Source organism: Rhineura floridana, chromosome 3 (assembly GCF_030035675.1).
Source record: "Rhineura floridana isolate rRhiFlo1 chromosome 3, rRhiFlo1.hap2, whole genome shotgun sequence".
NCBI lineage: Eukaryota > Metazoa > Chordata > Lepidosauria > Squamata > Rhineuridae > Rhineura > Rhineura floridana.
The window spans coordinates 71,473,475-71,497,501 of NC_084482.1; the positions used below are offsets into that span (position 1 = coordinate 71,473,475).

Sequence of the window (24,027 nt, forward strand, 5' to 3'; positions counted from 1 at the left end):
CTGCTTATAACCAGTGGTTCTTTAACTCTGCAATATGCTATCTGCATGCATATAAGTTCCATAATTCATATGTTAATCGCTTGTAAAGTACATAGAGTAGCAGTAATACTGCCCTTGCATCCAGACATCTCAGGAGAATTGAATTTGTTCATTGTGGAAAGATTGTGAAATCACAGCAGGAGACACAAAGTATGTGTAACATAAGGAAAAATCTGGAACAGAGACATCCACAGCAAGCAGAAAGAAAACTTTATAAATAACGGTTGACCTTTCCATTTCTGGAGAATGTGAAAAAAATGTGATAGAGGTCAGGTTGAAATGGAGAACTGTCTCCTACTATATGGGCTCCGTGGTAATTTATTAAAAAGGATCCAGAGCTTGAAGCCTGTTTGGAAATATGCACATGTTCAGAGGTACTGTCTTCATCTAGTTTTCGCATAATCCAAAGCTACTACTATTCAGAAATAGTCTGAGCTACACCTTTGGGAGCCCTAGATCCATTTAAGCCCTGAATTGTGCCAATGCCATTCCTTGACGTCTGTTTTTTTATCGAAAAAAATACAAAATAAGCCTTTAGAGTTGGAAAGAGAAAATATTGGATCAAGGTCCCTGGATTTAATGTTACAGAATGCTGTAACATTAAATCTGTAGCAGATGCTTTGTTGGCTGAGGGGTGAGGATTCCTAGGCATGGCTATCTCTATATCCATTTTCCTCCTTCAGGTTGAACTCTTTTTGTACACTTGTCCACAGATCATCATGCATATTACAACACATCCAGCATGCTAGTTCAGGCTGCAGAATCTGTTTAGAATTCACACATGCAAATCATATTCTCCTGTCTGAGATCTCTAATAAAGAGGTAGCGGCAATGAAAGGCATTTGTATTTATACAAGTGTTTAGCTTGGATATCTAAGTCTCAAGCTAGCTGCTTTTTCACCCTTGGAAGGAAAACAACAGGGAAGTATATGGTTATCTTAGCCACTGCTTTATTTTTATGCACCTCTTATAATAATTCAAGATTCCCCAAGATGAAATAGGTTGCTAAATAAAGCAAATAAAATAACAGAAGTGTTTATCCTTGTACAGCTACTCTGCAAAAGGAAACATTTGGATCTTGATGAAACCATTTCCTCAGTATAGTTGAAGTGTTGAATCTAGATTCCATCAAACAGCAGGTGTGAATAGGTCTGATTACAATGGGTTCCAATGGGAGATATTCCATTGATACCAGGAGTGAATTTAGCTGATGGCCTTCAGCACTGTAGCATATGCTCTTGGGACTGAAATCCCATATTTAAATAATTTCTACACAGAAGTTTCTTCTCCCTTTGCTGCCCCAGACACCTTGCATTCCTGATGATCTGTATGAGAGAGTATATGATTTCTGCAAGAAGTTACTCACTCTGCCCAAACCTTACTGCACCATTGGCCTGGATTATGCTCGACAGCTGAAACTGGAACGGACAATACCAGGTGTGCAATATTCCATGCTCTTTTTGCTTTGTTTCTTCATTCTGTGTCTGAGGACTATGAGAGGGATTGGTGAAGCAGAAGGAAAACACTCATATTGGGGTGGTTGAAGGGGAAATGGGTGTTGGTGGTACATTTTCTTTCATTCTGATAAGTCATAGTAAGGGATATATCCGGAAGTGAGCACACAGAAGCAGCAGAATGGGCAACATCAAAGCTGAAGGGCAGATATTTCTTTCAGGGCAAATCTGCATGTACACAAGCAAACTACATGGCTTGTGCTGACTATTCTCTATCAATTTTATTTTCCTTTCAGTAAAGAGACCCAAATCCTTCCCCAGCAAGAACATTCCACTTGCTTACTTCTATGATATTTAATCTACCCTTGTTAATTGGACACCAGAGAGCTGGGAAAACAGTGAAAATGTAAGGATTAGGGATCAGACTGGATATGGGTCTCAGTTCATCAGGTCCTTATAAGTCTGTGGACCATGGGAAGTAGTATGACCTTGCCAGAACTTACCATGTCAACCATGTGTGGATACTAGATGCTTGAAACAGAGCTTCTTATTCCCCAAATCAGAGTCATTTGGATGTGCCTTTCACTCAAGGAAAACTGAGAGCCATTTTGCATGTGACAAATTTCTCACATGAATATGTTTGAAACATTCACATGTTTACTTCTCATACACAACCTGGGAAGCCCCAATTGGAGGTGGGTTCCTCCAGCATTTGGTCATCAGAGGGAAAAAGGTTCCCCAAACCTAATGTACATGAAGTAAAATAGATATACATTCAGAAAATTTGACATGAGTGATGTGAGCTTCTTTGTATGAAGAAATACCAATTTTAGGACCAACCATTTTGGGGCTTAATTAACAATTAACAATTTGTCACTTATTTTATTTATTATATTTTTACTACTGGATGTGCCATTTGGATTTTCTTCCACAGGCACCAAAATATCTCTGGCCAAATGTTAGGATGTGTTCATCTGTCTTGTCAGTTTTGACCTGCTGTGATGGTTCATTTCAGAAGGACACAAACTGAAGTGGAATGCTTTAATTATGCCTCACACTTTCTTGACATGGATAAACCAGCACTGGGTCAGAAATGTTGCTTAGATTATGTTGTTAGAGTGCTAACATAACAGCTGCTCATTCTGAAAGTCAACCTGCATTTCTTTTAACATACAGTGCCTAATGGATGTGTAAAAGCACCCTTATGTGGTTGTTGGTGCAAAGGCTTACATTCAGATACAGCAACCAAATTATTAATGAATAATTTTAATTGCTCAGTAATATATAATTACAGTTCATGTATCAGGTGACAAGATCAAGTAACAAGATATGGCATCTCGTGTATTTGATTTATCTGACTTGCATTAAAGAGGCTTCATAAGAAACAATAAGGAAAATGCTCCAAAATACCATTTTTGTAGCTAAGAGCCTATAACTAAAAACCACTTCAAATGTTCTGAATTTGCAATTTTTGTGACACTTCCATGTAGAACATTGTACACAAAGTATATATAGACTATTGATCTATAAGTGATTTATTTATTGTGTAAACACTCTGGAAACTACAGACAAGAGAAAAACAAGCAAGAGGCACTTGTGATTGGCTCACATAAAAGTTCTATCCATGAAGGAAGTTCATAACGTGGTGCTTATGGCTGGTTTAGCTGTGTGGAAGCTATCGAGACACACTTGTTCATAATTATGGAGATAATAGTATGCATAACCCCAAATCCTATGGAGAGTTTTCATTCCAACATAGCCAGTGATACGTGGTGCTGGTGCAAAGCGACTCTTATGTGAGTTAGAGCATTTGCCTGGTAAGCATCTCTTTTGGTTACACTTCACTTGGATCTGCCATTATGTGGAAGTATTTCCTAACAGTGCTGCAGAAGTGAGACTGTGTTGGGACCATCAAAGGGCAAGCTTTTCCGTCTGCCTTGCCCCCTCACCCTTGCTCTTTCTTTCTGGGACTACCCTTTACCATGAAGATGAATGTACTTGGGTTTTAGTTGTTGTTGCTTTTTAAAAAATGTTAAGATTTTGTTGGCTTAAATTTTTGTAAATTGTATTTCTCCCTCCCTCCCCCACTTATAATTGTGTATGTTCTTTGTAAGCTGCTTTGGGGGTCTTTTTGGCCAAAAGGCAGCCTAGAAATAAACTATAACATAACAAGTTCTCAGTGACTGTTGAAACATGGACGTTTCCCTTTCCACCTTTCTCTTAGGACTTCTTTGGAGATTTTTCCTGTTCATGCAGCCATATAGCAGTTTGGGACTTGATTCCCTTTTAAACCAATTTTATGATAGCGTTATCAGTTGTGCAGTTAGTGACGCCAGAACCAGACCACAGACCTTTAAACTCTGATCGCTATTTAGGTGCTTATTTTCTTTATTAGGAGTATTATATCAAAGAATGGTCTCTGCAGAGCAAAGTCTCAAGAATGACTCATTTCCTTATCAGGAAAAGTAAGTATAGGGCTTCTCACTTGTCTTTTAAATATGTCACTTTAATTCTGCACTTAAACATGACCATCTGTGTATGATAACTCTTTGTTTGCCCAGGGTTTTCATGTTTGCAGATCCAGATCTGCTCTCTGAGGCTGTATGCCAGGCGCTCATTGATGAAATCAAGGCTGCTCAGATGTCCCAGTGTGTGAAGTCCTGCATGCTCTGTGTGATAGAACATGCCTTCCAAGCAGTGCTGAAGGAACACTGTGATGTTAGGAACTTGCACAGCATTCTGCAGGTATTGTAAGGAGTCCAGGAGCTGTTGCAAGGACGGTTGCTCAGATTTTGTCATTTGATAAATGGCCTAAATGAAATAAATAAAATTCCATAAACAGCAATTTCATACATTCCCAGTCACTTGCCTCTGGGCTGGAGGGCAGCGTCTGGATTGACTTATACAGTCACATTATATAGTCACAGCTAGAGCTAGTACTGGGGAGTGATGTGTGAGTATGTTGCCCACTATTGCTCCAGAAGAAACTGTTGAATGTAGAGGTGTAAGCAAAACAACTTGTAGGCTTAAGAATATCTCCTCATCCAGTACCATTTGACATATATAGAAAAAAACCACAGATCACCTTTTTCCCATATAAAGGTTATATTAGCTGATGGAAAGAAAGCAAATGAATCTTATAAAGGAATGGCTGATTCTTGGGGGTTTGTTATTCTTCCTGCAAAAATATAAGCCCAGATAGAGGTTTTGTTAATGTTTTTTATGTTGCATAGATTTTGTTCCTCCCCCCCCCAAGGCAGCCATCTTTAGACTGTCTGAAGTTACTTGGAAATAAGCCCCATTGAACTCAATGTGACCTTTGGATGGACATGTATTGAAACATATCTTAAAATGAGTTCCATACTGCATAGAATGTTGCAGGTTTTGCATCACCTCTAGCAACCACTATGTTCTCAATGAGTTTGTCCATTAATAAGTGTTCCCAAAGCTTCTGAATTTGAAATCAAGTCTTGAAAGAGAAATCTATCAAACTTTTTCACTGCTTGTAATTATTGCTCTTGCTGCTGCTAAACAGTGTAAAATAAAATATATTAAAATATAAGTCCTCTGGAAAAAATTCCAGAATTTCAAGTATTGGCATCTTAGGAATGCTGTTTTTGTTATGTTATTAATTTTGGTTAAGATCTTTTCCAAAATGTTATCTACCAGAATATGTGGCCACCGCATGCAGGCAAGTGTTACCCAGTACCACCAATATTTATTTGATGCTCTTTAAAGATCTTTTGTTACCTAATTGGGATTTTGTGTCAATGAGAAAGTACTTTGAGACTGCAGTCCTTTATTTACCTTGGAGAAAGCCTCACTGAACTTAATGAGACTTATTTCTGAGTAGACACATAAAGGATTGTTCCCTTGCCTTTGACATTTCCTGCCTTCATTGAGCCAGAAATAAAACACATATTCACTAATAGGCAAAAAAAAAACCTTGTGGTTTAAGAACATACCTACAGCCAACAGATATTTCTATAAATCTTTAAAAAGCAAGGAATTAGGCAGCTATAATGAATGCACCAGGGGAACAGGAGACCTGACCTCCTTTCTGAGATATTGGACTGCCCTACAAATTGGTCAAAATGCAAACACAATTTGAGTTGGTCTTTTGCAATCCAATCCACTTGCTGCGTAGCTTGCAAGAATTTGGTAACATGCACCTCTGAGCATGTGGTGAGTGGTGGCAACACCCGCAATCAGCCTAAAGAACAGAAACAAGACATGTGCTGTGTTGATCTTGCTTTAGCAGGGAGGAAGCAACAATATTAAGACAATATTAAGACAATATTGAGATGTACTTCAGTCACTTTAAATATGTTTGATTTACGTTACAATTTTAGTGAAGTTTCCTATAGTAAATCATTTTCTTTTGCTTCTGTTTCTGTGAATATGTGAAGTACAGCAACACTTTGCATAATTTACACTAAAAAAAACTCCCAAAACAATTGTGGAATAATGGCACTGTCTGTTCTGCAGAATAGTCTCCAATGGACATGAGGAGAGTCTCAGTTTGCACAAGATAAAATAGTGGGAGGTGAAATATATTCTAGCAAAATTCTAGGTGTGCTCTATGGTTTTAATTGACCATGCCCACCTTTCCTTAATTGGGGTGGTTTAATCATAGCAGGCTGAACACATGCATCTTGGGCAGGCCAAATTTGCTTTTTCCAAAGGCTAGATTCATTGCCTAAGTAGCAACGTATTGTAATCATCTGATTTACCATCAAACTGCAGTTTCAGATTCAACTGTTAATGCACCCAAAATAGAAATAGAACATAACCTCCAGTTTGAAACACAAAAGGCTATCTTCACCATCATATGACATGGACCAATAAAAAGGCTTTGAAATTAATAAAAATAAACCTATCATTTGCATGCATATTGAGTTCAATGGGATTTATTCCCCTGCACTTAGGATAGGTGAAACTGACCATGGGGGAGGGGGAGAGGAGGGAGAGGAAGAGGAAGGGCAGGTTTGATCATTTGCATGCTTACTGAGGCCTGTGGGATTTTCTCCTGTGCAGTCATGCTTAGGATAGGTGAAACTGACCATGGGAGAAGAGGGAGGGAGAGAGGGCTGGAGTGGGCAAGGGAGGAGAAAGAAGGAAGAGGGGGAGGAGAGGGAGTGGAGAGAAGAGGGGAAGGAGCAGAGGGAGAGGGAAGGGGAAAGGCAGGTCTGATCATCTGCATGTTTATTGAGTTCAGTGGGATTTACTCCTGCACAGTCATAAAGATTTGCATGTTTATTGAATTCAATGGGATTGACTCCATGCAGGAGGAGGAGAAGGGGGAGAGGAGGGAGAAGGAGGGGGAGGGGATTGGAGGGGGAGGGTGGGAAGGGGGAAGGAAGGGGGAAGGAAAGGGGAGGGACAAGAGAGAGGGGATAGGAGGGAGGAGAAAGGGACGGCAGGTTTGATCATTTGCATGCTTTTTGAGTTCAATAGGATAGGTGAAACTGATCTGGGGAGGGGGGAGATGGAGAGAAGGGGAGAGGGAGAGAAGGAGAGAGGGAGGAAGGATGAAGGAGCTGGGAGGAAAGGAGATTGATTGGGTGGGCACTGGGCAGAGGGAAAGTCCCTTTCCTTTCCCAAAGGAAAACATTGTGAACAGTATCGTTGTTTTTCAGGGTTTCCCCCACCTTTTTATTCTACACCAGGTGCATTTAGTCTCCAACCCAAATTTAAATAAAAGCTGTCACTAATCACATCCACACTAGACCTTTATTCCACTTTACACAGTCATGGGTTCCCTTAAAGTATCCTGGGAATCATAGTTTTGAAGGGTGCTGAGAGTTGCTAGAAGAGACCCTTTTCCCCTCACAGAGCTACAATCCCCAGAAGAGGGGCTGACTGTTAAACCACTCCGGCCACTGGAGCTCTTTCAGGGGAATAGAAGTCTCTCAGCAACTCTTCACAAACTCTCAGCACTCTTCACAAACACCACTTCCCAGAATTACTGTATTTGGGAAAAACCATGACTTTAAAATGAAATAAAGGTATGGCGTGGGTGTGGCCACCTGATTAGCCAAGCCAAACAGCTGTGAGTCTGGCTTGTAGAATACTGACAGTTGGTTCTTACTGAGCATGCTTGCGCTATCATAGAGTCCAATGTTACATTTCTTAAATTAATTAAAAATCAGCCATGCATGCAGAAGATTAAGGTCAAGATTAAGTGCAAGGTCAGTAATAAGATGACCGGTACTCTGTGAACATTGCTGATTTTTAATTGATTTCAACAAATTATAAGACCATTGACAGAAAACAGTCCAAAAGGGCTCTGGGTTCCCCCCCCCTCTTGTTTTACACTTTGAACTCTCGATTCTCTCTGACTGTGTTGTGTATTGCCATGAAAACTTAGTGTTGTTAAGCAAGTGCTTCTGAGTTCACGACAATACGTTTTGTAAGGTTTTGTTTTGAAATGAGCTTATGGGAAGCAGCAGAATGGCATGGGGTTTATTTTCAATTTAACATTGCGGAATGCGAAAAATCCATGCTGGCTATAGTATATGACTGTTGTGGCTGTATAATCCCAAAGGGAATTGTCTGTTGCCATTTTAACAGGATTTATTGGAGTGTGAATGGGAGAGAATGGCAGCTTAGGAGATAGGAGGGGAAAGTTACTTCCAAAGTCATAAAAGGGAAGGTTTTGAAAAGAAATATTTCAATAAAACCACACAAATGAAGTTTTCAGAATACTTCAATAAACCTGATAGCTCTGCTGGCAAGTACTGCAAATTCACAAACTTTTCCATGTGTTCACACCTGTCCAGTGACAAAATTGTTTTAGTTAGGGAAAGGTGATTATTGTGAGTACAACAGAAGGGCAGAATAATCTGCTATAAATAAAGAAATACAGCTGAATAGGTCTCTGCAGTCTACGAATGTAATTCCAGCAATAATTAATTACTACTTCTCCCTCTGACAGGCAAAGCCCCTACATGTGACTGAGCACTGTTTTCAACAAGTAATGGCAGCTACTGAACATGCAGGAAGAGATATGAGTATAGAATATAGTCAGTATGTTGAAGAATTGGGAAAAATCTACAGCGCATTGCTGAGCACTTCAGATAAAGGTAAGTGTTGCACTATGAAGCTTGGTTGGAAAAGGGCTATCTGTCTGTGTGCTTTGTCTGGGACTGAGCCCCTGGGCACTTATGGTACTTGCTGTTGTGGGCTTAGCTTATCACAGCACCTGCAGCAGTGTCTGTAGGCTTCAGCTCCTACAACCAAAAGCAGCACATAGTTTAATGAAGGCATTGTTATGGGGACTGAAAGGATGAAAACTGATGTATGCACCCACAAGATCAAGTCTTATATCTCTGAGATCTGGACTACCTTCTTGGATATAGATGCAATTTCAGTCCTTGGCACCAAAAAGGATCAATTTCAAAGTAAGGAGAAGGGAAGTTATATGATTCTTCAGAGCACGTGCCTCTGCACAGATTGAAGATGACAAAGAAGGCTAAATGGGCAAAGTACCAAGTACGAATTGGTTATGCACAATAGTAAGAGGTCATATATATTACACACATACTCATCAATAAAGAGGGGCATTGTGATGCCCTTCCCTGGCTCTCCCTGTCAGGTTCCTACCTGCTCGTGGTTACTGCCTGTCACTAGGCACCACCAGGGACTCCACCAGTCCGGACTGTCCTTTTTTATGGTTTCTCTCCCCGCTCTAGCATAGACCTCACCAGATCCCCCTGCTAGGCAGCACCACCAGTCACGTCCTATAACCCGTATTCCCAGAGACTCTGCCTGAGTCTCTCTATCAGGTTACCTCTGTGACTGCGTGCTTAAACTGTCCCAATCCCTTTGTATCAATGCAGATAATCCTGGTTTGCTCTGAATACTTGTGGTGTTATTCTTCCCTTCCCCGCTGCCACCATTTGTCACTCTTCAGCCTTGGTATTTACCTTACCCTCCCTTCTGGTCTGTGAAACCCCAGCCAAGGATCAGGCCTTTGGTAAACTAAATACAGTATTTATTAAATAACAAAGATAACAAGATTACTTTATAAAGGCACATAAGCATATGGTTTCATCTATTACTATGGTACTTGACTTATCATAAACTAGAACTCCCACTCTCTCTTTCTCCACACTCTCCTGACATCCACCTCTCAAACAACTCTCACAAACCCACCAAAACAACCCTCTCACGTCCTCCCAGATTTAACTGTCATCCTTCCATTTATACTCTCTGCCATTCTCAACACTCAGCCAATCATCCAGCATTCTACTGCCCATTCACTCCCCCCTCCTCTTTCATTCCACTTACCATGTATCTCCTATACAAACAGCACTTACCATATATACACTAATACAGGAACATCACAGGCATCATAAGCTTTCATACACAATATTTTATTTATTTATTACATTTATATTCCATCTTTCCTTCAAGGTACTCAAGGTGGTGTACATGGTTATTTCCTCTCTATTTTTCCTCACTACAATGCTGTGAGGTAGGTGAGGTTGAGAGAGGATGACTGACCCAAGGTCACTCAGTGGGCTTCATGGCTGAATGAGGGTTTGAACCCTGGTCTCCTGGATCCTAGGTGAACACTCTAACCACTATGTGAAACATCATTGTTCCCTTACACTAATGTCATATGGCACTTTTAAATATTAGTTATGGTCAGGCAGAGAACTATGCTAAACAAAACATGTAAGAGAGAGAACATATAAACCTGTCTTTCTCAAGGGATCTTTTTGATCATCTGAAACTGCTGTTGCTCATAGCCTTAAAGAAACAGCTAATCTGCCACTTGAAAAATGTAAATGGACTGCCTTCAAGTCGATTCTGACTTATGTCGACCCTATGAATATGGTTTTCATGGTAAGCAGTATTCAGAGGGGGTTTACCATTGCCTTCCTCCGAGGCTGAGAGGCAGTGACTAGCCCAAGGTCACCCGGTGAGCTTCATGGCTATGTGGGGATTCGAACCATGGTCTCCCAGGTCATAGTCCAGCACCTTAACCACTACACCACACTGGCTCTCAATCTGCCACTTATTAGCCTCTAATTAGCTGCTCCTCATTTTTCTATGCTAACGTCATTATAAGGAGGCTCTTTATCAGTTAATGCAGGGGGAAATGAGCAGCAGTTCCAAAACAGCCCATAGCCATGCATTTTCACATCTCCCATGTTTTCCATGTACTTTCACACCTCTGTTGTAGTTTGTAATCTCTGCTTTTGCCTGGCTCGCCTGCGATGTACACCTCAAGATGGACAGATTAACAACAAACTCCCTGTGTCCTACAGGTGTGGAGAAGACTGCAATAGACAAAGATTCAGGTATCCCTCTACCCAACCCTAACATCAGCTTTCACTTGTGGAGAGATGAAGACCAGCTTTGTGAGTGTCTGACCTTTGACATCTGATATGGTCTATAGTGAACCAAAAGAAAAATAAATTTGCCCTATCACCAGGAAACAGCTGTTAGTCTTTTTGACTCTGTGACAGGGACTCAGGGTAGGATCATTCCAGGAATACAGTGTCCCTGTGCTCATAGAATCATAGATCATAAAATAGTAGAGTTGGGAGGGGCCTATCAGGCCATCGAGTCCAACCCCTTGCTCAGTGCAGGAATCCAAATTAAAACATACCCAACAGGTGGCTGTCCAGCCGCCTCTTGAATGCCTCCTGCTCCCTAGGTAATTGGTTCCATTGTCATACCACTCTAACTTTTAGGAATTTTTTTCCTGATATTCAGTCAAAATCTGGCTTCCTTTAACTTGAGCCCATTATTCTGTGCCCTGAACTCTAGGATGACCAAGAAGAGTTCCTGGGCCTGCTCTGTATAGCAACCTTTCAAGGACTTGAAAAGTACTATCATATCTCCCCTCGGTCTTCTCTTCTCAAGGCTAAACATGCCCAGTTCTTTCAGTCTCTCCTCGTAGGGCTTTGTTTCCAGGCCCCCGACCATCCTTGTTGCCCTCCTCTGAAATGGTTCCAGTTTGTCTGCATCTTTCTTGTCCAGAACTAGATGCAGTATTCAAGATGAGGCCTAACCAGCACCAAATAGAGGGGAACTAGAACTTTGTGCAGTTTGGAAAATATATTTCTGTTACACTTCTGTCACCACAGGCAAAGTGTCTTTGGATTCAAACACTGCTTGGGGGAAACCCCATGAAAGAGAATAGGAAAGCTCAGGGTTTATTTTAATTAAGATATTTATATACTACTTTTCAGGTAACTCACAAAGCAGTCTACTACTGCTACTTATTATTATTATTTACAAATATACCTTTAAACAGCTAAAATAGTTTTGAAACACTACAAAACCAACTAAAATATGTTTAAAACAATACAAAATAAACATGTAAGACACAGATCTTTTCATCCAATTGGCTGAAACAAAACAAAAGGTCTTCAGTTATTTCTGGAAAGTACAGATAGCGTTAAAACAATAAGCATCAGTAAGAATTATACAATAGGGAGGGAGACAAATGGGGAAAAGAAGGCCCCTTTAAAAGTCTAATTTACTTCTCCCTCTCAGGGCAAAATGGTTTTTGTTGTGGCAGTTGAGGGGGAGGGGCCACCACTACTTGATGGATGGTGGCAGCTCCCCAAGCTCTTTCTCCTTCCTTTCTCTCCCCTCAGGGAAATTATAGTCAGAGTTTCATCAACACCTCTTTTTTCTTTAGACCACTACTCCAGGGATTTTGCACAGTGACTTGGATTTCATGTGGGTATAGGCTCAGGAGGTGTACAACATGGTAACAAATGTGTTTCACTTCCCCGAAGTAGGGGCCAAATGACACATGGGGGTGGGGAGGGAGCTTCTGCCCAGTCCTTTCAATCTGCACTACTTCAGCATGTAATTGCATGTGGGAATGAGCTATGTTCTCTTTTTGTTTTGTTCTGCTGCTGTTTTCTTTAATTTTGTGTTCTTAAGTATTTTTATGCTTTGCTTATTTTACTGTTTGCCTCTGTTGTCCCAAAAAGCAGCTTACACACTTTTAAAATAAAATTTAAAATGTTTTGAACCCACCCACTCACCCAATGCCTGTACTACACATAGGATTGAAATACACATTACAAGAAACATACTAAAAATAAAAAGCATGCTTAAACTGGTTGCTTTTATTTTGAAGAAAAAGCAGTCACAGGACTCAGTCTGGAACATGCTGTCAATCTAGTTCATGCTTTGGTTTCCTTCTGAAAATTCCCTTCTGGCTGCTTTTTGCCCTCAGAAGTGCTGTTTACGGCAAATAGCACATTCTGGGGGCAAATGATAGCTTGTAGGGGATTTTTTCAGAAGGAAACCAGCATGGGGCCCTGATTCAAATTAGAAACATGTTCTGCATTGGGGCCCCATGGCTGTTTTTTTAAGAAGGGGTTTTTAAGAAGTGGACTTACATCATAACATGCAGTTTGGCTCATAGAAAGATACTCTGTCAGGAAGAAGGCTAAGCTAGAAACTTTCTTGTTGTCATTCAGACTTTCCACGTGCAAGGCAATTTTTAACTTTCAACATGGGGGAGCTTTAAAACATGCAACTACTCACCTGTATTCTGAAGTTGTACAGTCCCAGGAGGGAAGTAACATGTTTTTCCACGTGACAATTTTGATTGTCTCTAAACATCTCAGGGAAAAGCACAGGAAACAATAAGATAGTGTTTTGGTGTCAGGAATCAGCCTGCTTTACATAAATACATGTTGCCTTTGTGCACAAAGGCTGGAGCAGTTTGGCCTGTGGATGTGGGTGGAAAAAATGTATCCCTGTATCTTTGGGATAATACCACACTGTGTCATGTGCAGATTAAAACTTTATGGGTGCTCTTCTGGAAGCCTCACAGCTATGTACTCATTTTAGGGAAGGAGCTGGTGATGTTCCTCCGTTCACCGAGTCAGTCCTGTGAACAGGATACCCTGAGTCCAGAACTGGATAGCTTTGAGTTTCAAGATATAGTGCCAGACTTCGACTGCTGCGAGCAAACTCGTTTCTCTGTGCTCTCCACTGACAGTGGAATTGAGCGAGACCTGCCTGCTCCAGGTGATGAAATTCTGTCTTCCTGCACTGCTGAGGCTGAGCACTCCCGGCTTCAGAGGAAGGGTTGCATGAAGAAGAAGGGGTCTTCTCTGGATAGCCTAGCTTTCCTACAGAGTGGCTCCAATGGGCAAGGTGCAAAGCCTTCTGGGAAACTGCACCGGAAATCTGGGGGTAGTATCATTGAACCTATGGCTCAGATGAAAAGACTACACACAGCTCGTGTCTTGGTTCTGGGTGATGACAGGGTTCTGGGGCGCCTAACCCAGGCCTATTACTCCTTGAGGTAAGTTATCATCATGATGAATTTGAAAAGAGGCATTTCATTTTCATGGGCAGTGGTGGAGAAAGGTTTTGTAGTCTTTGGGGTGGAGTTCCTGTGGGGTTGGAGTATCCCATTGAGTTGAACTCCACAGAACCTTCTAGGCACTGTTGATATGAACACATGATCATGATTTGATTAGAACAAGATGTTGGTAGGAAAATGGCATGGGTAAGGCAGGTCCCTTTAAGGTACCCAGCATGACTTAATGAGATATTTTTCAGCCGTTTTATGATAGGCTAGGGAAGGGGAGAGGAGGAGGAAGAATATGCCAAGGAGTTTCATGGGAAATAGTGGCAACACTCTTCCTCCTCTAGACATGGGCTCTCCTTATGTACCATCTTTGTGACTGTCAGAATACTATATGCATAGGTCTCCGAATGTCCTCTCCACTGGAAGATACAAGACATTGGGGTGGCCTCACCACACCTAAGAACTATTTTTCTCTCATTCCTAGGAAGCGGGAAAGTAGGCGTGCATTTCTTACACCAAGGCTAAAAGTGCAATTTTACTATGTGCCTGTTGCGGAGGAACAATCTACATTATACCCTAATGAGGTTAGCAGTTCAGAGTCTTGTAGAGGAGGGCAGAGCTAGACTCTGCTAGGGATGGGGGAAGTCATTCTTTTTCTGCCACAATCCTATACATTGAGTGGAACGTACTCTGTGTGATAGTGAGTGTACTCTATTTCTTCTCTTCCAGGAATGTGCTCTGCCTAACCAGACAGAGCCCTGTGAGTTGGCTGCTTACCTTGGAAGAGCTGATCCATGGTATGAGAGCAACATTAACACCCTCTGTCACATGATTCCGAAGCTGGCCACCATGGTAGGAGAGGAGCCCTTCCTTCTGCTTGTATTCCTTAGATCAGGGATGGGAAACTTGTGGTCCTAGAGATTTTGTTGGACTCCCAACTCCCATCAGCCTCAGCCAGCATGGCCAATGGTCAGGGACAATGGGAGATGCAGTCTGGCAACATCTGCAGGGACATGGCTTCCCCACCTTTGCCTTAGAAATAGCAACAAAGCTTTCTGGCATGTTCTTCAGATGGCAAAAGAAACTATCATGGACGCTGATACTCAGTCAGGCATATGAAATGCACACCAAAATGATAAGGGTGCCAGGGACAAAAACTTCCAGATCCTATATCTCGACCAAGGGTAGTCAATATGGTACCTTCCAGATGTTATTGGACTACAGTTTCCATCAGCCCCAGCCAGCATTGGCAACAGTCAGGAATTATAAGTTATAATTCAACAACATCTGGAGGACAAGTGTGTTACCCACTTCTGATCTAGACTAACATCTGTTGGCATTCTTGTTGATGAAAGGCTACTTCCTCTTCCCCAATTTATACTGCTACCTTCAGATTATTATACTTTAGTTTTTCATAAGGGAGGTAGAATGGAATGGTTAAAAAATGAGTATTTTGTTCTTTTGAGTCTAGTGTTGTAGTTACAAAGTGAGATATCTGAATCATTCACAGCTTGACTTTCTTTGCTCTTCATCCCCAAATTTACCAAGTGTATGAATTATCCAGAAGCTAATAGTGGGTAGAAATAGCTCTGTAGATAGTTTGGACTGATGCAACCATATTTGATCCCATGCAGCCGTCTTCCCCAAGCAAAGCAGCTGTCTCTGAACTGTTCATCATTGATGTGATTGCATACTATGTGCGTCTGGGCTTACAGCCAGTCTTCTTCCAAGTGTATGCAGTGAAGGTGAGTACCCTCTTCCTGCTCTTGAAGTGTTTATGATCAGACTGAACAAAAATTACATTTATAACATTGGTAACATTTCATCTACTCAGAAGGTACCATGCTCTGAGAGCAGAGCTTGGAAGTAATTTATTACAAATAATGAATTACTTGTAACTCATTACTTTTTTAAAGGAACGAGTGGGTAATTCCTTTACATTTTGATTGTAATAGAACTAGGAGTAATTTTATTACTTTTGTGGAGTAATTGTAATGTTTCCAGCATTGCCTTTGGTCATTATTTGGGGGGGGGAAACAGGGGAAGTCTTCTGCTCCTCTGATTTGTGGACAAAAATCATGTGCCTCAAACTGGGCTTCTGTGCAGCATCGCTCTTCCCTCATGCTCTGTGGGTGGGTAGGAGGTGACGAGGGAGGCAGTGGAGAGTGAGACAGGATGGAGTGGAAAAAACAATTGTTTTTAAAAATGGATGGTGGTGGTGAAGAATGGAGTGGAGGGAAAAAGGAGCTGGAGGGCAAGAACATGGATAAAGGAGGAGAAGGAGGCAGCAGCAGAATGGAGATAAAGAACTGTGGAGGTGAAAGATGACAATGTGTGTGTGTGTGAATACGGTGTTTGCACTTGGCACACAAAGTGGCCTCCACCACCCTCTCTGGCTACTGTGCTGCATTTGCAGTATTTTAACTTTTTTGCATCTCAAGGGGAAATGTTTGCTTGGATGAGTGTCCCTTAGTTGGTGGCAGGGCAGGGTCCGGGAGGTGAGAGAGATTATGCTTGCTGGCTGAGTGGGGGGGGTTGCACTTGGTTTGACGTGCAAAGATCTGAGTAGTGGCCTCTGCCTCCCTCCCCACCTCCCTTACAAGCGGAGAGACCACCATTGCTATCTTATGGATAAAAAGAATTATTCTACTGCCTCTGTATGTGTGTGTTTGTTTTTAATGTTGTTTTAGGCTACTTAGATGTGCGGCAGCCAAGGCCAGCACCTTGTAGGCATTTTTTTTTAAAAAAGTAACTGAAATGTAATTGCAGCTATTGCTTTTTGGAAAAAAGTAATCAGTTACTTTCAGAGCAATTGCAATTGTAACAATAATTACTACTTTTTTGGGCCATGTAATTGTATCTGAAATTTATTACTTTTTAAAAGTAATCTTCCAAGGTCTGGTTGATAAACTCTTTTTCCCTTTCAGCTTTTCTTCAGTAATCCCACTTGGGAACCAAGTGAGGACATTTTCCTGACTGAACTGCATCTAATGCTTGAAGAATTCAACTGTTCCAGAGGTCTGTCTAATTTCAGTACTCCCTAGATATCACAGAGCTCCCTGATCTCTCCAATTGGGGAGTCGCTTGTCTTCAGCCAAGCCGTGCCTCATATAAATGAAAGCTTAAGAAAAGAGATAGCCTAACTAGTTATTGAGGAATAACACCAAGCTATGTGTTCTTCTGTGATGATATGAGTCACAGAACCCATTGGCTCTTATTATTTCTGTCATTTATATGGATGCAAACATTCACATTCTATTCCCGCTCCAACTGTACAGAGAGCCCTTTAAACCAAGAGGTCCGTAGGAGGAAGTATGTCCCAATTTTCATCCTCTTCCCTGCTCCTATAAACTTTAATGGGAAAATAACTATGTTAGTATCCCAACTAATGGAAATCTGTGGATCTTTCTTTAACAGACAGTGTACCAATGAAAAAGAAACCAGTAACAGAGGTTCCTGGTGCAGACCTTATACTCGTGTATAAAAAGGTGAGGACAATTATAAATAGTGAGCAGGAATTGACAGGTACTGTCCTGTTCTCACTAAGTTCTTGAGCAAACAGAGTACTTGCCAGTGACAACACCAACACAGGCAGAAGCGGTATCTGGAGCCAGTCCAAATTCAGGCTCTAGGTAAATAGAGTCCAAAACAAGGGGTTGTATTCACTGTAGCACTAAGGAGATTGTTCCATCAGTGCAAGCATTTCTGCTTGCCTGACAAAATGATATCCCCTCTCCTCCCCCTGCGTGCTGTTCTGGGGATTCTCCCAATTCTCCAGAGCAGATTTGGGGAGGGCACAGGGGTGCATGGGGGAAGGAGAGGGAGGAATTCCCACTACACCAATGCAATGAGTTAGTTTAATAAGGTCCAAGGGGTCAGGTGAGAGGCAAGGACAGGGGAGTCCAAGCTCCTGTTCAAGTTGATCAGTGAGCAAACAAGGGTGTAGGCAAGAGACAGGTTCAAGGCAGTCCAAGCTCATGTTCCAAATAGTCATGAGGTCAGCTTGGTCAAAGCACACTGCTGGTAGAAAGACATTGTTCCCTCCACATAATGGGGGTTTTGAGCTGGAACTGCTGGATGCACACCCAAACTCCAGCTGACACCTATCAGAGGTCTCCTTGAGAAGAAGTTCTTACTTCCAAGAAGACAATGTCCCCTAAGTAGTCCTTACCTGCAGTCACACACTTCTCTTGAAGGGGTGGGCTTGGTGCTGTCTCTTCCTTGGGCTCAGGACTTGTTCAGCTTTGACATCACCTGGGGTGTAGATGCCCTTCATCAAAGGGACCTCACCTCATCTAAGGATCCTGGCTCCTCATCTGCAGACTGAACCCAATCCGGGACTTGGTGTAATTCCAGGGCCTCCAGGTCATATTCTTATGTGGAATCCCCTGGCTGTGACATGACAGGTACAGAGTACTGGAAGTTATCATGGCATTGGGGCAAAATATTTACCAAATTAATTACAATGGTGGATCAGAATGCTGACAAAACTTGTAATTTGCTTTCGTTTCTGGTCCAGAGAATACAGATAGAAACACTATTAATCTGTCCTGATTTTTATTCTAATGTATGTCATGGTAGGCTTTTTTTTTTACCAGGAATGGAGGGAGTTAGCTGATTGATTTCCACTCACTTCCCCCACTGTTCACTGTGCTAATCAGCTACTACTCTAAAGGCATAAAACAATGGGCTACACTAAAGAATTACTGCTCCAAAATTTAGTAACAGTAATTGTTATATTGTATGGTTGAGACAATAAGCCATTGTTTCCATTAAGTATTAATGCATTTTTCATTGTGAAACATAATGGTAGTTGCAAGAGTCTTTCTGTCTAGGTTTTGCTCAGTAACCGTGAGAAGGAGGAGACACTTTCTTTGCGATCCACAGGCCTGGTTATGAAAGCTATTCCCTCAAATGAGACTGAAGGTAAAGACCATTGTAGATATGAGAATGGCATACACTTGTTTTCTGGGCTTCCAGTTATCTATATTCCTAGCTGAGCACTGGAGCTTTGCAGATGGCTATGCTCCCTTCCTCCAAAGTAATGGAGCAGGAAGAGAATAAGCTTGTTTCATCACGTTGCTGTTGCAATAAAAAAAAAAGGACTGAGATATCCATTTCTGAAGAGGGAGAACTCAGAGCTAATCTGCTATATATTTTGGAAAGTTGTTTGTTCTCTTTGCATTTGGACACTTCTTAAGATGTCATAACCAAATTTTGCATATGGTTCTTGAGATCAAGGACCAGGCTTTCATCTATATTTGGATACAATTGGGCACCATTTCTAATCAAGATGGCAGACTGAACCTTTTGAAGCTGCACTGGTTTTAACCACATTTCAAAACTGCACTGGTTTTTCGGTTTCTTAGAAGTCCTGAGCAATCCTGGGTAGAAGACTGCTAGTAATCAAATGAGAGAAACAAACAGGAACCACAGAACGCCAGCAAATTTCTATGGGAGAGGCACCCACTCTGCTGATGTTTACCAACTTTGCTGAAGTTTTTGCTGAAGTCCCAAATCTAAGGGCAGATTCAGACTTAAAAACAGGAGCCAGCATAGGTTTTTGTCCATTTTGGATGAGACTGGCTTTCTTCTACTTTTCACTCTTTGAATAACACATGTACTTGCTTCTGCAGGGAATGCTGATATCCTTGCCAATTTTGTCCCTGCCCCATGTTTCTAATAGATTGTCCATCTTTGTTTTCTTTATTTAAAGTTCCACATGTGTGATTCCACATTTAAACAATCATATGGTGCCTGTTTCTTTTTAAAAAAAGAACCCAGTTGTTGGTTTTGAAGCTGAAAAACTGCTCTTTGATATGGGTGCCTCAAGATATCACAGGTGCCTCACTAACCAGTGCTCTGCACAGTCCCTTCTGCTTCAAAATGGTAACATTTCTTCCCCTGAGCTAATTCCTCAAAATAAAATTAAATATGTTAAATTGTTAGTGGGGTTTCCAGGATGGTATAGTTCTTGTTTTTATACATGCCTGCTCTATACATGCCTCACTCCAGTGAGGGACTGATCAGTGGCTAAATTAATTTTTAAAAAGGAAACCACAAATGAGTGGTGGGAATTGTGTCAATTGTTAGCTGTGATGTTACATGCACCACCCAAGAGGTGCCAATGAAACTTAGGCAATCCTCTTCCATGCCACAATGAAGGTGTTAAACTGAGACACAGCCACAGCCACACACAGCCACACACAGCCACACACAGCCACACATTTTCCCCAGCAATTTTGACCCATAGAAAAATGTTCATATCCTTGCAATCAAAGTACTTCCTTGTAGAAGATCCCAATGCCCCTTAACAACAGAGTGATGACTATGCATTTATTGTATAACTTCCATCACAGTTCTACACCCAGAAATAATCTTAAAAGGTTCTTGGAAGGGAGGAAGGGGAGAAGCTAAAAAAATTAACTTTTCCATACACTATGTCAGTTGAGGAACAGTGCTCTGCACCATGTTCTAGAGCCCTCTCTCACTGCTACTGAGAACTATTTAGTCATGCTTATATAGACAAAATTTGGACCAGTGCTGCCATTGGCTATGGTAGGGGATCGTGAGAATATTCCGGTTGCAACAAAATCAGGGGGAAAGTCCTCAATTTTTCACCATTGTTCTGTGCAGATCTGGTGTGCTTGAGTGTGAATACGGCTGAAGTTGTAAAAACATCCAACCTCTCAGGACGATCATATTCTGTAAGTGGCACTTTGATTCTTCAGAATTAGGACCTTAGTGGTGCTGATAAGTATCTGCAAGGGAAAATGTGGGGTTTCCTATCCAATCTATGACAGAAAACAGGAGAGAACCATACAAAAATATTACCCTTGATGGACTTCGTGAATCCACCAGGCACATAAGTTAAGTTTGCTCTAAATGTTTTCTGAAGCAAAAATCAGCAATCCTAGGCCCATTAAATAATATTTGTACTTGAACATAAACATTACAACTTTTGTTTTCTCATTCTTCTGCTGCTCAAATCTGATGAGTCTCCATGGGATTTGTATTAGCTACGTTTTGCTAAAATCTCAGATTCCAACAAAAAATACATTGTATGCTTCTGGGAGAAGGAAACTTCCACAGATATGGACCAATTACAAACAGGTGCTTATAATTATCACCACTGTAACGAACTCATTGTTGTATAGCAGATTGACTTTCCATCCACCAGATTTCTGTTTGATCCTCTTCACTCATACATGTCAAGGCCTTAAGGTGAAGGTTACTTTATTCACTGCACCAGCAAAACTTATGAATAGTTTATAGAAAACATTTCTATATCACTGTGACAGGTGTTAAACCTACTCTGATATTTCAAACAGGGTCCCTTCAAATTGCCTACTTAAGTTATTAAACCTTGCGGCTTCCCTACTAGGACTGCAAAGCCTACTTTCCCAGAAAAGAATGAGTCCTTTGTGTTAGAAAGCAGCCACGTTTGCAGGAGTATGTGTGTATTTGGAACAGAAACTGCTCAGCTTCCTTGATGTTACTCTCTGAACCCCTTAGTAAATGTGTTGTCTGGTGCTGACTTCCTCACTGGACAAGTGCAACAAACCTGCTTTGCTAAACGACAACTTGCTTGACAAGAGTTCCATAATTTCAGCTGCATTATCAGCCTGCATGTTTTCTTTTGCCATTAAAGCTGTTAACAAGCCAGTTTTTATCTTTGGGTAGCCAGAGCCATTGTGTCAATGCCACTATTTTCCCATTGTTTATTTAGTTGTTTAAAAATTCGTATGAATCACTAATAGGCAATAAACGTTGCGGTTTAAGAATGTACCTATAGCCCACAGATATTTCTATCAAACTTTAAAAAGCAGGGAAATTGGGCAGCTATAGTAAATGCACCAGGGGAGCAAGAGACCTGACCTCCTCTCTGAGATATTGTACTGCCCTACAAATCAAAATGCAAACACCATTTGGGTTGGTCTTTCACTGTCCAATCCACTTCCTGTGTAGCTTGGAAGACTTTGGTAATCTGCCTCTGAGCATATGGTGAGTGGTGGCAACACCTGCCATCTCCAAAGATGGAGAATTATATTTTTGTATGTTTGTTGCTGTTCTTCTTACTTTGCTTCATTCTCGTGTTACTATTGTTTCTACAGAGAATCTAATCTAGAAAATTTTATTTCTCTCATTATTCATCCTAGAAGTCTGTGTCAAATTTATTTTTATTAATTTCAACGCCTTTTTAATGGTCAGTATCATATGACGGTGAAGACAGTCTTTTGTGTTTCAAATGGGAGGTTATGTTCTATTTCTATTTTGGGTGCATTAACAGTTGAATCTGGAACTGCAGTTTGATGTAAAATCAGACTGATTACAATATGTTGCTACTTCAGCAGTGACTCTAGCTGTTGGAAAAAAGAGGATGCATGTTTTCAGCCTACTATGTTTAAACCACTTCATTTAAGGCAAGGTGTTCACGGTCAATTAAAAACATAGAGCACACCTAAAATTTTGCTAGAATATATTTCACCTCCCACTGTTTTATCTTGTGCAAACTGAGACACTCCTGATGTCCACTGGAGACTATTCCACAGAATAGTCAGTGCCATTATTCCACAATTATGTTTGGAGTTTTTTAAATGTAAATTATGCAAAGTGTTGCTGTACTTCACATGTTCACAGAAATAGAAGCAAAAGAAAATGATTTCCTACGGAAACATCACTAAAATTGCAAAGTAAATCAGACATATTCAAAGTGACCATCTGAACTATGTCACCTTTCTTACTAATGTTGCTTCCTCCATGCTAAAACAAGATAAGCACAGCACATGTCTTGTTTCTATTAATTGGGCTGATTGCATTTGTTGCCACCATTCACCATATACTCAGAGGTGCATGTTACCAAATTCTTGCAAGCTCCACAGGAAGTGGATTGGACTGTGAAATACCAACCCAAATGGTGTTTGCATTTTGACCAATTTGTAGGGCAGTACAATATCTCAGAGAGGAGGTCAGGTCTCCTGCTCCCCTGGTGCATTCACTCTAGCTGCCCAATTTCCCTGCTTTTTAAAGTTTGATAGAAATATCTGTGGGCTATAGGTACATTCTTAAACCACAAGGTTATTTTGCCTATTAGTGAATTTCTCTGCTTTTTAATCTGGGAGGTAAGAAATGGGATCCTATGCAAGCTTGCTGAGAATGGGTTGATCATTTGCATGCTTATTGAGTTCAATGGGATTTATTCCTATGTAATCATGGTTAGGATAGGTAAAACTGACCATAGGGGAGGAGCATGGGGTGAGGAGAGGAGAGGGAAGGAGAAAGGGAGGGGAGAGGGGAGTGGAAGGAGGGGGGAAGGAGGGGATTGGAGTGGGAGGGGCAAAAGAAGGGGCAGGGGAGAGCAGGTTTGATCATTTGCATGCTTATTGAGTTCAATGGTATTTACTCCCATCCAATCATGCTTAAGATAGGTAAAACTGACCATTGGGAGGGAGGGGGAAGGAGGGGATTGGAGGAGGAGGGGATTGGAGGGGGATGGGAGGGAAGGGGCAAGAGGGAGGGGATAAGGGGAGGAGAAGGGAGGGTGGGTTTGATCATTTGCATACTTTTTGAGTTCAATGGGATTTATTTCTGTGCAATTATGTTTGAAAATGGAAATGGACTGCCTTCAAGTCGATCCCAACTTATGGTGACCCTACGAATAGGGTTTTCATGGTAAACAGTATTCAGAGGTGGTTTTACCGTTGCCTTCCTCTGAGGCTGAGAGGCAGTGACTGACTCAAGGTCACCCAGTGAGCTTCATGGCTGTGTGGGGATTTAAACCCTGGTCTTCCATGTTGTAGTCCAACACTGACCTGGGAGAGGGGCAAGGAGGGGAGGGGATGAGATTGGGTGGGTGGGCGGGCCCTGGGCAGTGGGGATGCCCCTTTCCTTTCCAAAAGGAAAACATTGTGAACAGTATCATTGCTTTTCAGGGTTTCCCCCACCTTTTTATTCTACAGTACCTTCCACCCAAATTTAAACCAAAGCTGTCCCTGGCCACATCCACACCAGACCTTTATTTCACTTTGGACAGTCATGGCTTCTCTCAGAGAATCCTAGGAAGTGTAGTTAGTGAAGGGTGCTGAGAGTTGCTAGGAGAGGCCCTGTTCCCCTCACAGACCTTCCATCAGAGCAGCTGACTGTTAAACCAGTCTGGCCACTGGAGCTCTCTCAGGGGAATAGGAGTCTCCTCTCAGGACCCTTCACAAACTACACTTCCCAGGATTCTTT

General features: G+C 41.5%; 1 protein-coding gene across 4 annotated transcripts in view; it reads left to right on the forward strand.

The window, feature by feature from the left end:
- Nucleotides 1-24,027, forward strand: part of PIK3R6 (phosphoinositide-3-kinase regulatory subunit 6) — a 70,567-nt gene that overhangs the window by 30,588 nt on the left and 15,952 nt on the right. For 3 of the 4 annotated variants that reach the window (XM_061616510.1, XM_061616512.1, XM_061616511.1), the window contains 13 exons: nucleotides 1,344-1,476; nucleotides 3,889-3,958; nucleotides 4,055-4,238; nucleotides 8,431-8,578; nucleotides 10,772-10,864; nucleotides 13,329-13,788; nucleotides 14,282-14,381; nucleotides 14,527-14,649; nucleotides 15,432-15,542; nucleotides 16,725-16,815; nucleotides 17,215-17,285; nucleotides 18,633-18,723; nucleotides 20,434-20,504. In XM_061616510.1, coding sequence (XP_061472494.1) covers nucleotides 1,344-1,476; nucleotides 3,889-3,958; nucleotides 4,055-4,238; nucleotides 8,431-8,578; nucleotides 10,772-10,864; nucleotides 13,329-13,788; nucleotides 14,282-14,381; nucleotides 14,527-14,649; nucleotides 15,432-15,542; nucleotides 16,725-16,815; nucleotides 17,215-17,285; nucleotides 18,633-18,723; nucleotides 20,434-20,504 — 1,746 coding nt within the window. The remainder of the gene's footprint in view (nucleotides 1-1,343; nucleotides 1,477-3,888; nucleotides 3,959-4,054; nucleotides 4,239-8,430; nucleotides 8,579-10,771; nucleotides 10,865-13,328; nucleotides 13,789-14,281; nucleotides 14,382-14,526; nucleotides 14,650-15,431; nucleotides 15,543-16,724; nucleotides 16,816-17,214; nucleotides 17,286-18,632; nucleotides 18,724-20,433; nucleotides 20,505-24,027) is intronic. The other variant, XM_061616513.1, reaches the window with a different exon arrangement.